This window comes from Micrasema longulum, unplaced genomic scaffold (assembly GCF_059751315.1).
Source record: "Micrasema longulum isolate JH-2025_06_02 unplaced genomic scaffold, ASM5975131v1 h1tg000929l, whole genome shotgun sequence".
NCBI lineage: Eukaryota > Metazoa > Arthropoda > Insecta > Trichoptera > Brachycentridae > Micrasema > Micrasema longulum.
The window spans coordinates 37,749-54,839 of record NW_028278120.1 but is presented as its reverse complement, the minus strand read 5'-3'; the positions used below and the strand labels follow the sequence as shown (position 1 = coordinate 54,839).

General features: G+C 32.4%; 2 protein-coding genes across 3 annotated transcripts; one reads left to right on the top strand and one right to left on the bottom strand.

Annotated features, from left to right (window-relative positions):
- Positions 1-1,182: 1,182 nt before the first annotated feature.
- Positions 1,183-8,024, bottom strand: LOC148278097 (leptin receptor gene-related protein). 2 transcript variants are annotated; one of them, XM_088231893.1, is made up of 4 exons: positions 7,897-8,024; positions 7,257-7,331; positions 5,980-6,175; positions 1,183-4,107 (listed from the first exon to the last, which is right to left on the bottom strand). In XM_088231893.1, exons 2-4 carry the CDS (start codon positions 7,295-7,297, stop codon positions 3,994-3,996), a joined length of 351 nt encoding a protein of 116 aa, XP_088088019.1. In that variant the 5' UTR covers positions 7,298-7,331; positions 7,897-8,024; the 3' UTR covers positions 1,183-3,993. The 2 variants fall into 2 exon arrangements, with proteins under 2 accessions (XP_088088019.1, XP_088088018.1); XM_088231892.1 differs by having other exon boundaries at positions 2,910-4,107; positions 7,631-7,930.
- A 283-nt stretch (positions 8,025-8,307) lies between these two features.
- LOC148278096 (TGF-beta-activated kinase 1 and MAP3K7-binding protein 1-like) lies at positions 8,308-16,315 on the top strand. Its single transcript, XM_088231897.1, has 7 exons — positions 8,308-8,583; positions 8,661-8,795; positions 10,568-10,676; positions 12,426-12,546; positions 12,986-13,129; positions 13,726-13,882; positions 14,509-16,315. Exons 1-7 carry the CDS (start codon positions 8,447-8,449, stop codon positions 15,350-15,352), a joined length of 1,647 nt encoding a protein of 548 aa, XP_088088023.1. The 5' UTR covers positions 8,308-8,446; the 3' UTR covers positions 15,353-16,315.
- Positions 16,316-17,091: the final 776 nt, after the last annotated feature.

Genomic DNA, 17,091 nt, shown 5'->3' with positions numbered 1-17,091 from the left:
ATTTGTTGCAACAGCTCTCTGAAAACATTCTTGAGAAGGGAATATGGGAGTCTAGGCATTTACAGGGCTTATGACCTGTCATTGGCTGGTTTAAGAGGCCACTTTACACACTGTGTAACATTCACCATTCTGCCTATGTTTGAACATCCACATTTCCTCAACTCTTCCATCTGTTGACTTTTGTGAAGTAAAAGAACTGAAACCTTTATCATGTGGGTGAGATTCATCCGGCTGAACAATTTCACCTACTAGACTACTTCACAAAGTCAACAGATGGAAGAGTTGAGGAAATGTGGATGTTTAGGCAGAATGATGAATGTTACACAGTGTGTAAAGTGGCCACTTAAACCAGGTCATAAGCCCTGTAAATGCCTAGACTCCCATATTCCCTGCTCAAAAATGTTTTCCCTCTCTGTTGCAACAAATTTAAATAATATATTGAGTACCTATAGATACCAGCTGAAATAATAACAGTACATAATGGGATTTGTTTATATTTTGATTATTTTGTTATAATTTTTCTAGTTATTAAGTTCTATCTTCCTTTTAATGTTTTACTGTAAGTTTCTTTTTTCTGTTGAATGGGCGCTATCTGGTTTTGGTGGGTTTTTTCTGTTAGTGCCTATTTCAATTTATGTAGAAATTTTGTTAGTTTAGTTATATATGTTTATTATTACAATTATTTTTTTATGTTATTCTGGAACATATATTTTTTTGTCTATTGTTTGTATCTATATTGTTATTTCTTTCTGTTTGTGTTGTTCCTATGTTTATTTTAAATCAATGTAACTTGTTTTTGGCCGATGATACGAGTATCATGTTTTGGTAGAAGGCCATAATAAAGGAAAAAAAAATAATACTGTAAACAGAAAAAAAAGTATAGGTATGTATAATCAGGGATACCAGTAGTTAAAAAATTAACTCGCCGCTTTTTAACTTTGGGAGGTATATGAGTAAATAAATCTCAAATTTCGTGTATGTTTGAATGAACACCCGGGCTGAAACGGTTAATGAGGTCCTCGTTAGTTCCTTTTTATTAATCAGTTAATTTTGTAGGAGACTCCTCTCCTTCGCTTACCTTCGTCTGTCCCTGTTACTACCAGTTTTTTGAGACTCGTTTTATCTTGCAATATTTTTTCACAATGGGCGTTTTATTTTAATTCCATAAATAAAACAAATTCGGCACTTTAACATAATATATTTATTTGTAAAGTTTTTACACACTCGCTTCATTCACTCTTGTACTTCATTACAAAAAAATACTATTTTTCCAAATTAATTCTTACAAAACAAAACTATAGTGGACATTTTATACTAACTGACTTTTTCATCAACTTATAACGTACAACTTATCAATAAAAAAGAGTTTTTAGAACGCTAAATATATCATATTATTAAAAGCAAAAAAGTTAAATATTACGCGTTAAAATTAAAATATGACATAAGACTAAATAAGTTAAAATATTTTCAGTTCCAAGTTGCAAATCTTATTCAAGTGCAGCTTATTTGAGAAAATAGATAAACATACTCAAAAACTTATATTAAAAAAACGATTGTCACTATCCTAAAAAATCTACTTTGAGAATTCGAATTCTGATAGTCATAAAACAAAAATACATGTTTGGGGAATTAATTAACTTTCAACTATGTGATTGTGCTTTGTTTTTCGTCTCCTGGTTAAATAAAGAACGGTTCTGTGTATGAAATAGAACCAGAATGCAATCTGACTGCTCGAGGTCCTGAATTCGATTCGAGGCAAGATTGACATGAATGTTAGTTTAAAAGGTGTTTTTACACTGCAGTATTTTACTGTCCCGGGACTCGGAGCTGGACCTACCATAGGTTCAGTTGGCATAAGAACCAGACGAGGGAGGAGGGAATGATATTCTCGTATTAATTTACTAACATGTATATTCCCGTCCCTTTTCAATAAGCGACTTAGATCTGGCGCTGCGTGGACTAGCACCCTAAACGTAAGACTGATCACCTTTCCTTCACGTACAAGACGATCGAGATACACCGCATTTGGTGTACCAAATTCCCTACGCATGACCGGGTGCGGAGGGTATTATGATGATGATTTATGCTTTCTTATCTGTTATAGTGGAAGAAACATTATAAATAGAATTTTTGTCTCTCTGAAATTATAAAAATGTAGATTATGTCATCTTGTGACACCTTACATTTATCTTATACTATAATACGAGCGTAATGTAGTTTCATAAATTTATTCGAAGACTTTAAAAGTTGTCAGAAAGATAAATATGCATTACTCTATAAAATTTGGTAATGGCAATAAATCATGATTTTTTAATGTACATTTAATTTTATTTCATTCAACTTATTTACTCTCTCATATGACAATAGGGTAGTTCCAAGTTTTTTAAAATTATTCTTATTTTTAAATAAGCAAAAAAAATTTATGGTACCGTATCAATATTTTTTTCGTGCGACGTCAGATAAATTTTAAACAAGGGTTTAAAGTACGCATATTTTGAATTACATGAACACGAAACATTTCGCGCCTTGTGGGAAAACGGCATGAATCACATTTTAGCGTCAAACTTGCACGCAATGTTTTTTAGAAGCGCAATCAGTGGTCATAAAGTGTGACGTCAAAACGACGAGATGCCAACTGCGAGCCGTTTTGTATATGCTCATTTTCAAACCCGAAAATTATAAATGGAAACGCGTTTTGAATACAATGATATTTATATCATTAGAATTGTAAAAATCCGCTTTGAATTTATATTGTATTTTTGACGTTATTCCTAACTGTGAAAATACCCTATTATTGAGAGTTTTTTCAGCAAACAGGATAGGAGAAAAACTTTATAAAGAATATTATAATTATATGACAACAAAACCCATTAAGTAGATTCAGAGGTATAATGACAATCAAATAAGGGTTGTTAGTAGTATGCAGTTGTTTTTTTATTATTTTTACAATTGACAAAAGCTATATTGAAAAAACTTACAGCATAGAAAATCATATTGCTTAATTATTATGGTTTAAGTTAAGCCTAATGTTTTTTGTTACATTGATAAACCACAACAGAGAGTGAAGGTTTTTCATCATGCACAACCAAATTATGGAATGAAAGTAATGAAAACATGTAAGTAATTGACAAACGTACTATTTATATGACAGTTAGGATATTAAATAAATCCAGATTTTTGGAAGAAAAATATTGATAAATAAATCAATACCGATTTTATTAAGCTATATAAATGTTTATCAAATAATCACTGAATGCTTATAAAGTAGAATTTTCAATTCAAACATGGGTTATTAATAGAAACTTAGTAACATAATGGCAAATAGGATTGATTAATGATAATTTAGGTATAACGACAAAGTATGTTTTATAAATAATGTTTTGTATTACATATAAATTATTATTCTTAAAAGATCTTATATTACAGATTGGCTAATGTTCTTGTTGCGTACTATAAAATTTGGCAGATCTGAAAAAGTAACAAAGTTTTTTAAAAATACGAGGAATATTTTAAAGTTCACTTTGCGAACATTTAAAATTAAATATACGGGTTTATTGGAATGAAAAACAATTCACAAACAGCCTCAAATATGTCTTGTTTAAACTTTACATAAAAATCTAACATAGCCACATGCAATATGGACACTTTCAATTTAAAACAAAGTAAATGAAGCGTTAATTAAAAATAATTTTTAAAAATCAAATTTGAAGTTTGCAGATTTGGTAAAAAACGGCTTAATTCATTATCAACTACAACATGTTTGGTATCTAAGAATTCTATTACCCAATATACTAATATAAAAGATTCTCTGTTTCGCATCAGCTTGATTCTTACTAAAAACAGTTCATTCTCATGTTCTGATGCGGTTAAGGCAATTTGAAATGCACGATACTTAAAATTCTTTCGACTTTGGTATTTCGACTCGTGGAACAGTGGCAGCTTTATCAAATGTAGACGTAATTTATTTACAAAGTCCAAATGAAGTAAGTCCTTTCACCAATTGCTGTAGTCGTTGTCGTCCTGGTCGAATGTCATGAAGAAGCCCAACATTGTGAGATATACCACCACATTACCAGCCAGGGTGAGGTAACACGCGCCCCAATGGATCTGAAATCAAACAATCGCTGTTTAAAAAAATTATGAATAGTTGCAAAGCCCAAAAACAATTTCATAATTTATTTCATTTTGTTGTACTTCATGAATTTGACGGTACTTCTATTTTTTTTACAAAAGGACACATACAAAACAAAATTTAACTGGAACATTGGTGACGGTTGTTTTTATGTATCGTAAAAATTATTAAAAGTTAAGTGGAGGGATTTTTTTGATGACATTGAACTCAAGTGAACGAGCTGCCCACTCCAACGAAAGAAAACATAGTAAAATGCTATAAAATATTATATCATCATGCATTATCAAAGCAAAGCATTTTGAATCGGGTTGTGGTCCTGTGGCTAGAGTCTCGGACACACAGACTAAAGGTCTGTGGTTCGAATCCTACTCTACCCCAACTTGATTCCCATTATCTAATAGTGAGTTATTTACAACTCGTTGAAAATGGCCCTCAAAATTATATATTTGGGTAAATCATAAAAACGCAAATATTTCTTTAAAAAAAAAAAAAGCAGCAGACAAACATGTTCCTATAAATAAAAATAAAAATGGAAGCAAACTCCCTCCAGCCCCAAGGTGGGATAGAAAATGTGCAGAGGCAGTTTTAAAAAGAAAAAGGAAAGTCAGGATTTATTCTTTAAATAAATGGGCCTGGAAAATTTATTCATTTTTAAATGCGTTGAAGACAAAACAAAAAGTCAAAACTTAAGAAATAAGAAATAACAAGGATGGAAAAACTTCTGTTGATCTTTGTCACAAGATGTGCCAGTGCCATTTGGTTCTTTAACGTCAGAACACACACGCTTTTAAAAAGCCTTAGAATTTTCAAAGATATTAGTGTTTCTCTTGGTCCCCTCGTGTAATTTGTTATACTGTTTAACTATAATATTGCGAGGTATTTACTACAACTACGTAACTTCAAAATCAGCATTTTTTAGTTAACCGCAAAAAACTCATTTTTGTATTGTCTTCCATGAATGCTACAAATAGACAAGTAGTGCATTTAAATAATATTATCATGATTTAAATGCACTACTTGTCTATTTGTAGCATTCATGGAGGAAGATAAAAAGATATGTTTTAGCAGTTACTTCAAAAATCTTGGTTTTGAAGTTGCCTAATTGTAGTAATTACCCCACAATGTGCTGTATTTGGAGGAATGATATAAAAATATAAAAAAACTGAAACAACAAAAACAATTTGTTTTTTTGAAAAATTGTGTAACATTGTTTACATTTTTGTAGAAGATATTAATTACAAAATATTAACCTTTCCCTTACTGTCCTAAAAACACCCGCGCATTACGGTGCCGTGTAGTCACTACACATATAAATAAGATATTTAAAAAGGGAAGAATGGAATATTTATAGGGAATGGCTTTAATTGACCATAATTTAATTCAAAGATGATAATATTTCAAATCTAACTGCTGAAAACATGAAAAAACCATTGGGTATCGCTAACGACTCGGGCAAAACGTGCACTCGCGCCAATTTCACGAAAGCTACTAAGTAACTAGTACCGGACTACGTGACTGGACATGTAGTGGACGTGTAACGCCAAGTGTTATTGTTATACTGTGAGTATACTTTTGATGATATTTGTAATTTATCCCTGATTTCCGATAAAATGCTTTTTTTGTGCCTAATAAGTACTTATTATTTAATAACAAATTATTTCAGTTGATACGTAAATGTGTAATGAGGGAATACTGAAAATCTAAACCCAATATTTATTATATTTATAAAGCTATTATAGTTATTAGACGCAATGTGTACTAGCTACACATCACCGGGGAGGGAGGGTTAATAAACATACATAATTATTTCGGGAAAAATTATTAAAGTAATTGCTATTACAACTTACTACGGCTTCCGTAAATGGGGCTCGTGCGAGAACAATGGGCAGAGCAAATGAGCTGATCACGATTCCCATAGTTAAGAAGATCGCAAACTCGAGGGCAGAACTGGAACCTGAGGATTCATTGTTGTACCGGCGGGCGAACAGCGTGGGCAGGGGGGCGAGGAAGTAAAATAACACTACGAAGAACGGCCACCATAACCTAGAAAGTTATTCTAATATCAATATCAAAAATGTTTTTCACCGTGTAGTATTACATTTACGCTTTTTTGTTTATAATCAACCGGTGTTGAGGTTACTACCTTACTGTCGAAGAGGTGACTAAACATAAGTGGTTTAAACTTTAAAAATAACAAAAAGTGTAGAAACTTATTAATAATAATATCTTTTATAGAATGCACATTTTTCTGAGCAAATGTATATAAAAAAGGTTACATTTTAAAACAGAAGTATATCTTTTGTATATATATTGAAATGGGTACTTTATGTAATTATTTTAATGGAATCTATTTTGCCAAAAACATAAGGATTATTAAACTTATTTTCTTTTTTGTGCAAATAGCCCTAACTTTAATTTAATTGTTTCATTTCATTTAATTTATTTTTTTGCACAACATCAGGCCTGGAGACCCAATTACAGTTGTGAATTACATCACAGATCACCTAGGATTGAGAAAAATCACATTTAAACCTTGTCGGCCTCGTGGCGTAATGGTCAGCGCGTTTGCTCACCACGCAAGAGGTCTCGGGTTCGATTCCCGACATTGTTGACATAAAATATTGATTTAAAAGGGCGTTTTCACACTAGAATATGTCATAGTCCTTGGACTGGTACCTGAAGCGTAAGACTGACCATCTTACCTTCATGAAACAACAATGATCAAGGAACGCTATGATTGGTGTACCCATACAGTGCCCTATGCGCCATTAGGTGCGGAAAGGAAATGATGATGATAATGATGATTAAACCTAGTAATGTTTAGATCAACAATGTTTAGAATATGTCCAAATGGTTGAGGACAGGCTGGATTTCCTCCCCAGGGAGTCATTAGGATCTAAATTTGTTGCAACATAAAGGAAAAACAATTTTGGGGGAATATGGAAGTCTAGGCATTTACAGGGCTTATGACAGAAAAACATCTTATGTCACCCAGGGCATTAAAAGACCAGTGATCACAAATTTGTGGATTAAAGTATCACTCTTCTTTTATTTCTATTATTAATCATAAGAACATAAAAATTTATTTTCCAATTTGAATATGATAAATAGTTAATATACTTACTTATACTGAGGAAGAGCACAGGCTAAAATGACCAGAGTCATTCCAATGGAGCCAGCAAATGCCAAGGACACCAGACTGAAAAAATACAATAACAAAATACGTTAAATCAGTAGAATATCTATGCCTACTTCAGACCTGTGTTGAACCAGAAATATATCATGCATAAAGAATGTAGAAAGTGCACATAATATATTTTCTCATTTAAAGTCGTAATATTGGGCAAATGGAAGTGTTATTAAAAGTAAATGGGCTAAAATTAAGTCATGTTATTGTACTACGATCAATTTTTATGAGGCAATATCAAAATGGTTCATAATATAAATATAAAAAGTGAAGTGACAGTTAAAAAATATCATTTATATTTTAAGACTTACGCTGATAACATCATTGGGCAGCCACATGAAAAATAAAATTTATCATTAAACACATTTTTAACAACATGAAACAGTCAAAATATGAAGAAATCATTGGAATAATAAAAAATATATTCAACACAGTTTTCATAAAATATTGATAAAAATATTTAAAAGTTGAGAAAAAAATGAAACAGTTTTCTAAATTTTAATTGGTTCTTTCGAATTTACAATTATTGCGCAAAATAATAATAAAATGATCTTGGGATAGTAATAAAATATAACACCTTTTATTCCGGCCATTGTCAAAATTTGTTTGTCATAGACAAGGGTGACTCAGGTTGGCAGTGACTAGAGTATACTTTTTAGTATTTACAAGTATTTGTGTAAGTTGAGCCAATACCTTCTTAAAACTAAGCAACGCAAAGGCTATATTTGAAACAGAATTACTATAGTCGGGTTTTAACATTTTGAAGTAAAGAATTGCTATCATCAAATATTTATTTTACTTTTGCAGAAAAAATCGTGCATTATATAAATTTATGTAGGTATTTCATGATTTTATGAGAGTAAATGTTAGAAGAATATTTTTTAAATTATTTTTTTATGTTTTTCGGTTTTTTAAATTCGAAATAACCAGTAATACACAAGATTGATGTTTTTAAAAAGTATGCTTTTTCTAACGAGTAATCTCATTTGTAGTATTGTAACACTAAAGCAGCTGATAAATTCACCTATCTCATCTGTCGAATATTATCTGTTATTGTAAATTGTAATCTGAATTATTTAAAAATTGTATCTTCAATTTGTATTGTAAGCAAACGACGTTGACTTGCAATGCCTAGTAAATCCTGGACGGATGATTTACCTAAATGTCAATCTACTGGTGTTGCTTTTTGTCAACCATTCAAAGAATCGCAGGCAGAGGAATCTAATGATTTTAGATGTTTTTATTGTCAACTGGAAGATGATACGTAAGGTTTCCATTTACTATATAATATGAAATGTTTTATGCCTTTAAGCATCACAATAATGATGTTCTCCTTTCTAGTTGTCTTTATGGAATATTTGATGCCCACAATGGAACGGAAACAGCTCACTTCGTTCTTCAGAGAATGGCTGCTGAAATACTCTTGGGTCAGCTCAACAATAGATTAACTGATGAAGAAATAAAGGAAGTTTTACGGTAAATACATATTTTAAATTCTAAGTATTAATCAAGTTCTCCAAAACGAAAGCCATTTTCAGGAGAAGTGGATTCAGTTTGGATTTTGTCTAAGGGAAGAAACCATTACAGGAGACGTGTGCTGTCCAGATGTTTATTAAAATTTATGTTTAGGTAATAATGTTTATTTTCGGTATTCTTTAATAATATAAATGCTTCCACTTTCCATTATGTTGTATCCCAACTCAACACAAGGCTCTTGGCCTCATCAAGTTAAGGAAACGTTTTTGTAATATCTATATTTGTATGATTAAATACTAATACCATAGTACTTATGAAAAAATATATGTTATATTTGATTTAGATTCTTATTTACGGTGGTTGAGTTGACTTGAGTTTAGTTGCATTAACTAGGTCTACATAGATACGAGCTTTAGTATACAAAGGTTTGAAGTATTGAACTAAAGCTACTCTATAATACAATAGAACTTCGTTTATTCGAACTCCAGTAATCCGGATTTCCAAATATCCGGATCGTTATCAGGAAATAAAAAATAAAGGAGATGTTATAATAACAAATAAAAAAGGCTGCTAAACTTTGCTGGACATGTTTAAGTATGTTTTTAATGTGATTCCAATTCGCGATATTATTTCAAAAGCAATAAGGTGTTCTTAGAGTAAATTGTGCGTTTTCTTTCATAACATTGTCTTAATTTATTGGTCAATCCAACTATCCTGATTTCTGCATAATATCCAGATAACATTTGGCATTCAATCATCCGGATAATGATATTATGATGTTCACATCAAAAATATTGAATCAGTTCAACATTGATTTTTAAGAAAGATAGACTGGAGGTTGGACTTATCCAGAGACCAATATACGTATGATGAGTTAGAAACCATTTAAATTTGTTGCAACAGAGAGGAAAAATATTTTTGAGAAGGGAATATGGGAGTCTAGGCATTTACAGGGCTTATGACCTGTCATTGACTGGTTTAAGTGGCCACTTTACACACTGTGTAACATTGACCATTCTGCCCATGTTTGAACATCTACACTTCCTCAACTCTTCCATCTGTTGACTTTTGTGAAGCAAAAGAGCTGAAACCTTTATCATGTAGATGAGATTCATCCGGCTGAACCTTTTCCCTCTGTTCCAACAAATTTAAATATGAACAACTCCCTAGGGAGAAAATCCAGCCAGTCAGCAAACATTTGGACATGCTCAAAACATTGTTGAATTAGAAACTAGCTTAAATATATCTTCTCTTCAAGACCGTCGAAATAAATATGACCTTCTAGTCCTGTTTAAAATTCTCAACTCACTCTTTGATGCGCCTGAACTACTGAACTCAATAAAATTAAATATCCCAACTAGAAACCTCAGACAAAACTTACTTTTTCATACCGATAACCATAGAACCAACTATGGTTTTCATTTCCCTGTGCCCAAAATTCTTAGGTCTGCCAACAAACATACCGGTCTTGTTTTCTTTGATAACAAGTTGTCTTTCTTCATAAAATCACTGAATCAAATTCAATTATATACACATCTCTTCCGCTTCCACTCCCACCAAGTCAACTATATACCATTGTGTCTTTTTACTTTCTTTTATAATCATTTTCCATGTATACATATGTCCTTTAAAATGCCCATTGGGCGTATATATATATATAAATAAATAAATAAGTTGTGTTTTACTTTAGTACATGATTAGAGAATTCCAACAGTGTTAGGTATTGTGATGTAAAACAAAATAAGTGTTCATATTTTACTTCCTGACTTTAGGAATGCATTTCTTTCTGTGGAGAAGGCGTACATTGAATCCATAGATGAATTAGTTGCTGAACGAACAAGTTTACAATTTGAGCTACCCGATGGAATCAGTACTGATAAGGTAATTAAACCATATCCCAATAATCAGAATTATTTTGCCTCAGACTGACGGCAAGATTTATTTTATATTATTTTATAAGGTAATTCAACAAAGATACATACTAGAAAACATACAATCCGAAGTTCGTTCAAATCATCATATTATGATTTTTGAACGACTTGCTAATTTGTCTCATTCATGGAGGAACATAAAAAAATGTGTTTTTAGTGGGTAACTCATAAATGCTGATTTTGAAGTTGTAGTAATTTTTTATTTAACTTTTTGTACATAATTTGAATTGTACATTGGCGGGCTTATTGCCAAATGGCAATTTCTTCCAACCAACCAATAAAATAAAAAATAAAAATTTATTATTCAAGTTAAAACATATTCAATAGAAAATAAATTTTTAAAAAGTTGATGATATATAAAAATATAAATAAATGTATTTGTATATAAATTACCTTAAATCAATACTATTACTCAATGGGAAAAAGGAAAAAGAGGAAAGAGGAAAGAGGAAAGAAGAAAGAAGGAGATTAAAGAAGAGAAAGGAGATGTTTCTTCAGACGTGATTTAACCAAAGATACTGTAGTAACATCTTTGATGGTGGATGGGAGATGATTCCACAGTCGAGTGGCATGGACACTATATGAGTTAGAGAAGAAAGAGGAATTGTGGATTATCCCACGATATATAACATTCTCTGTATAATATTTGGTTTTCTTATAATGTTTTTCTATACCATCATCATCTTACCCTATCCACACCCAATTGTGCATAGGGCACTGCATTGGTACACCAATTACATAGTATCTCTATTATTTGTTATGTGAAACTAATGTGACGCTTCAGATGCTGGTTCAAAAACAATAAAATATTGTAGTGGAAATCCGTTTATCAATTCAATATTTCTTGCTGACCTCCCGGGAATCGAATCCGGGACCTCAAGCATGGTAGGTGAATGTGCCGATCACTTCACTAAGAAACTGACCTACCTCCGCTCGATTTCATTTTTCACAATTTTTACCTGAGAGTAACCATTGAGTCAAAAACACTCTTCCAGGTTTCAGATTCTATTTATCACAGAACTGAATTCTTCATCTGCCAGGACATGGATCAAATAGTTTTTCTAAATAGATGTTTTAATCTGAGTGGGTTGTAATCTCGTAGCAGCGGCGATTTTGCAGGTGAAGCAAGTGAGGCTCCGCCTCGAGGCAAACAAGAAACCTGCATGTCGGGAAAAATTATTACTAAAATTCACTCCACGTGTTCACAATGTGGCGGGTTGAATGAAAATCATTAATATAATAATGTAAAAGCAACCATATTCCCCTGTCCAAAAGACAGTTTTTTGCAGCGCACGCAAAATAAATATATTAAATCGTCAGTCTATCTTCAAAAAACTGCAAGAAAAAACATCTTTATTTGAATAAATGTTACGGTCGAGTTTCAGATGATCAAAAATGCAAGTAGTAGGTAATCAATATTGATTATAAAAGTCCAGTGGTATTGGGGTATATTGTAGTCTTACTAGAAATTTAGTACCGCCTCTGTTCCATAGTAGTGTCACTGACTCGCGGATCTGAACCCCGCTGTACCGCAACCTGGTTCTCATTTACTGGCACGGTTATTTGTAAATCGCTACAAAATGGAAATATTTAGGTAAATCGTCAGAACACAATTTTTTATTTTTTTTAATTTGTACTAGTTATATTTATGTGTTAACAATCAAACCCAACTTACTTCTGTACATTTTTCCACATTTAGCTATCACAAAACTATGGGGATATTCTTGAGCGACTGAAGAAAATTGACGAACGTCTCTCTGTTGGAGCCACATCTGTTGTGGCACTTATTCACTCTGGAAAACTTTATGTCGCCAATGTTGGTCAGTATTTATTACCCTTAAGTCCTAGTTTGTTATTTTAGCTTTAATTTTATTCAATAATATGGCTATTATTAGGTGATTAGCAATAGACCTTCTACTCCAAGACTCAAGAAAAACTTCCCCTCCAGCAGAGTGGTTTGAGACTGGAACAATTTACCAAACATAGAGGTAACTCTGCGTACTAAAAATATGTCACTTAAGCTGTTCCATTTTTTATAATGAAAAGGCAATCAACAAAATTAAAATCGACATTTCGAGAAGAACTAGATTAGAACTGTCAGACGACCGTTCTTTCAAAATTCTTACTATGGCTTACGTACTGAAATGTTGGTACTTGACATGACTATCTTCCTTTGTAGAATGTAATGTTTCATTGTTTACGTTTGAGTTATCTCTATTTTTACATACCACCTTTTTCATTATTTCTTTTATGTTTCAGGTAACAGCAGAGCTTTGCTTTGCAAAACAGATGACAATTATGTTTTAAGAGTTGTCCAGCTTTCTGTAGACCACAGTCTCTCCAATGAAGATGAATTACTCCGGCTAACTCAACTTGGTCTAGATGTCACTAGACTCAGAGAAGGTGAGAGAAGATTTATTTTAGAACAATACATCGCAGAAATCCATGCCTTGTGTAATATTGTAACGATTCTAGTTGATTACTACAAGTTATCAATTTTTGTATTGATAGTTATATCAACAGAGATGGGGAACTTCGAAAAGGTAATATGGAAGTTTAGGCTTTTACAGGGCTTATTGACTTTTATTGGTTAAGTATTTCACCTACTAGAAAATAACTAAAAATATTTTTTACCATTCCTCGAATTATATACTAACTAGCAATATTTGGCTAGTAGCGATACTAGAAGACTCACGGATCAGAGGTCGGAGATTCGAATCCTACTCTACCACAAATAGATTCCCATTTTCTGATAGTGAGTTATTTACAACTCATTGAAAATGGCCATCAAAATTGAAATATTTGGGTAAATCATAAAAATGCAAATACATAATTTTTTTATAAAAATAAAAAAATATTGGAACTTTCTCGATTTATTATCAGTTTAATAGTCGGTGTTTATTATTATTTTTTTTATCCATAGGAATTAATTGTTGTTAATATTTCTCATTCTTTTAAAAATATTTGAAAAATTTATTAAGTGGTGTTATTCTACCTAGCCGAAAACCTGGGGAATCAGTCCAGCACTCGGTGCATCGGTAACTACCTGGTGAAAGGCCTTTACCGTGCCTTCCCAGACATGAGGAGTGCCGCCAGCGAGCCCGTCATCGCTCTCCCTGAAGTACACGGACCCATCTTATTGGATGAGTCATGCAGGTTTGTAGTTTCATACCAAGAGGCGGTGACAGAGCGCAGAAGAAGGGCTGCCTTTGGAAAGCTGTCCCATATTCTTAGGTCCAAATGTTTAGCAAACCATTTAAAGAAAAAAATATTAGACATGTGCATCCTCCCACTTTTACAAAATGCACGAAGCAAAAACTTCATATAACGCAACGAGCAATGGTGAGAAGGATGTCGAACATTAGTTTGCGGGACAGAAAACGGAATTAATGGAATTCTCTAAAGAAAAACCTAGGGTTACAAATGGAGCGTATAAAACATCTTCGCTGAAGTGGAACTAGGTTGGCCATACTATTAAAACTGCATATGATAGATGGACCAATCAAGAACCAGCTACAGAAATCCAGGCAGGCCACAAGCAAGATGGTCTGACGTTATTAAGAGGGGGGCAGGGCATCAATGGCATAGACTGGCGATGGACAGAGCTGTGGATGTCGGGAAGGGAGGTCTATGTTCAACACTGGACGAGTGAAGGCTGATGATGATGATGACTAAATATTGTATAATCTTCCATCAATGAAGAAATGGATAATTCATAGACGCGTATAAATTTTGTATCAGTACGCATTATTATTTTTCTAACAATTTTCTTATTTTTTCAGATTTCTTGTATTAGTCAGTGACGGATTATACAAAAGGCTACAGGAATCAACAGACACAACACAAGTCAACAAAAGATTTGCCCAAATGATAGTGGAACAGTTCAGGACACAAGCATCCCTCAAGGCGGTTTGTCAAGCTGTTGTCGATCAAACTATTAGCATCTACACCGAATACTGTTCACAATCGTCCACCAATCCACGGAGAAACAATCGCAATACACTTCTTATAAGAAATTTCAACTTCCAATTGCCCAATGCACCGACACATCGTTCACCACTACTCGCGCGACACGGTTTTGGAGCAAAAGTGAATAATCTACTTCAAAATAAATCTAAATCTCCTTTCGATTCTAATCAAAATTCCCTAACTGTCCCTAACGAAAGTAATTTACAACCGATGCAAGGCGATGGCATTTTATTGTCTGTTCCAAATGATAAAAATTTGAATTCCACATCTCCCGAGCACACTGGAAAATCACCAAACAATGCGACTGTTAGATTCAATCCTATAATTCAAAGTCTCTCTCACAGTTCCATCAACGATGAATCTGAATACGATTCTTACACTAATGGAAGTTCAGAACATAACAGTATGTTTTCTAATTCTAGTCGCGGAAGCAAAGAGAATTTTCCAATCAACAGTGGTGATAATTACATGTCTACAATTACTTCTCAATTTACTCAAGAATCCAATTTTTCTGATAGTTCATCCAAAACTGACCCGAATTCGGTTCTTTATCCAAATCGAAGAATAGAGGCTTACGTCGACTTTTCTCAATATTATGAGAATATTGAAAAGGCGAGGCAAAATGGAACTCTACATCCAAGCCTCAACAATGCATAACATAATACATATGTCGTATGTAAAAATAGACTCCAAATGTATTTTACTGGTGATGTCCACATGCTCCAATTAGGAGCGGATGTGGAAAAGAAAGAAGAAGTATATTACGTACTTCACAGGCTGCCTTATGATGTTGATTTGACTCGCTCAGTAATAGTTAACATAAAAGTATTTAAAATTTGCTATGAATTTACTTTCATATTTTGTCAATCAACAAATACTTTATCTCTATGAATTTATCATTTTTTCAGGTACTGTATGAAAATTATACTTCGTGCACATATCTATCTGTAAAATTGGAAATACTTTTAGTACAAGAATATTAATATATGTAAATAGTTAGTATTAATTTAAATCTCCACCAAGAAGCCACAAAATGTGGCTTGGTGGCATTTTAATTTTATAAAAATAAATTTAAATGTTTTTAAGTGTACAATGTATTAAAATGTTATTAGAAATATAAAAAAATACCTTTACCAAAAAGATCTACTTAATTAAAAACTTATTTTATATTATTTATTGTAATGTTCAACTCGATCTGAAACTGAAAAAAGATCCTGACTTAGATTCCTAAAACAATGATATAATTTTCGGGTATGCTTTAATTGATGGTGACTTGAGAAAGACATTTCTTATTTCTCATCATTGTGATCGTAGAGCGAAAAATACGACATTGACTTTCTCTTATATTTGATCTTGAAAAGGTTTTTATAAAGGCTTTTTTATAGACGCTTAGGTTATATTTATATATATATATAACCCAAGCGTCAAAGGATATACTTTTGTACTTGCCAAGTTATGACAGGTCAAAAAAAATTATCTGCTCATGTAAAGTTAAAGAAAACCACATGCGTCATTGTTCTACGGATCATGATGATTTGTATTGCTGATTTGTTTGTACATCATGCATATACATACACATTGTTGTTATTTTTTCGTTAGTCAATAAAGGATTTTATATTGAGAGTAATCTCTTTTTCTTTCCACCCTTTTACCAATCCTCCTTTTGACTTAATTTTTTTAAATTTCATGGTCCGCAACAAATAAGTATTTTTATGCAAGCATGAAGAATGAGGAACTTCAGTGTTTTTTATTATTATTTGTTATTAGACTATTAAACTAAGTCAAAAACATTTTTTAAATATTTTTATGTATCGTATCAGAACTATGATTTTTAAAGTTATGTATTTCTGAAATTACTCTGCGTGTGAACGTCTCAAGTTCTCTTCTGCTTCTTGGTCATTTCTGCCGATTGGTCCATTGACGGTAACTCTCTTAACATTGGTTGCTTCATATGAACTAGTGACGTCATTCAAAGTAGTTCATTTTTATTAAAATATTTTTAAATATTTATTACATACATTTTCAAGAAACTTTGCCTTATAATTTAATGCTCTAATTTATACTGCGCTTAATAAAATATTTTTTGTATCCAATTTCTCGTTGGACTGGAGTTCCTCATTCACCATTTAATTTTATATGTATCTAAAAAATAAAAAAAATTATTACTTTTGATTAGATATTCCCATATTTATTTTGTTGCAAAGAATAATGTCACTTGACCAACATCTTACATGCATTGCACATGGCACGACGCATAAATGATTTCACCACTAGCAGTTTATGAAGCCTTCCTTCAATGGCTCCAGCGGCCTGATTCTGGGTCCGTGCTATCGCAAGTTAAAGCTAAAATTAACACGGCCGCGCTTTACTTCGAGTGTAAATTCAAATCCGTATTC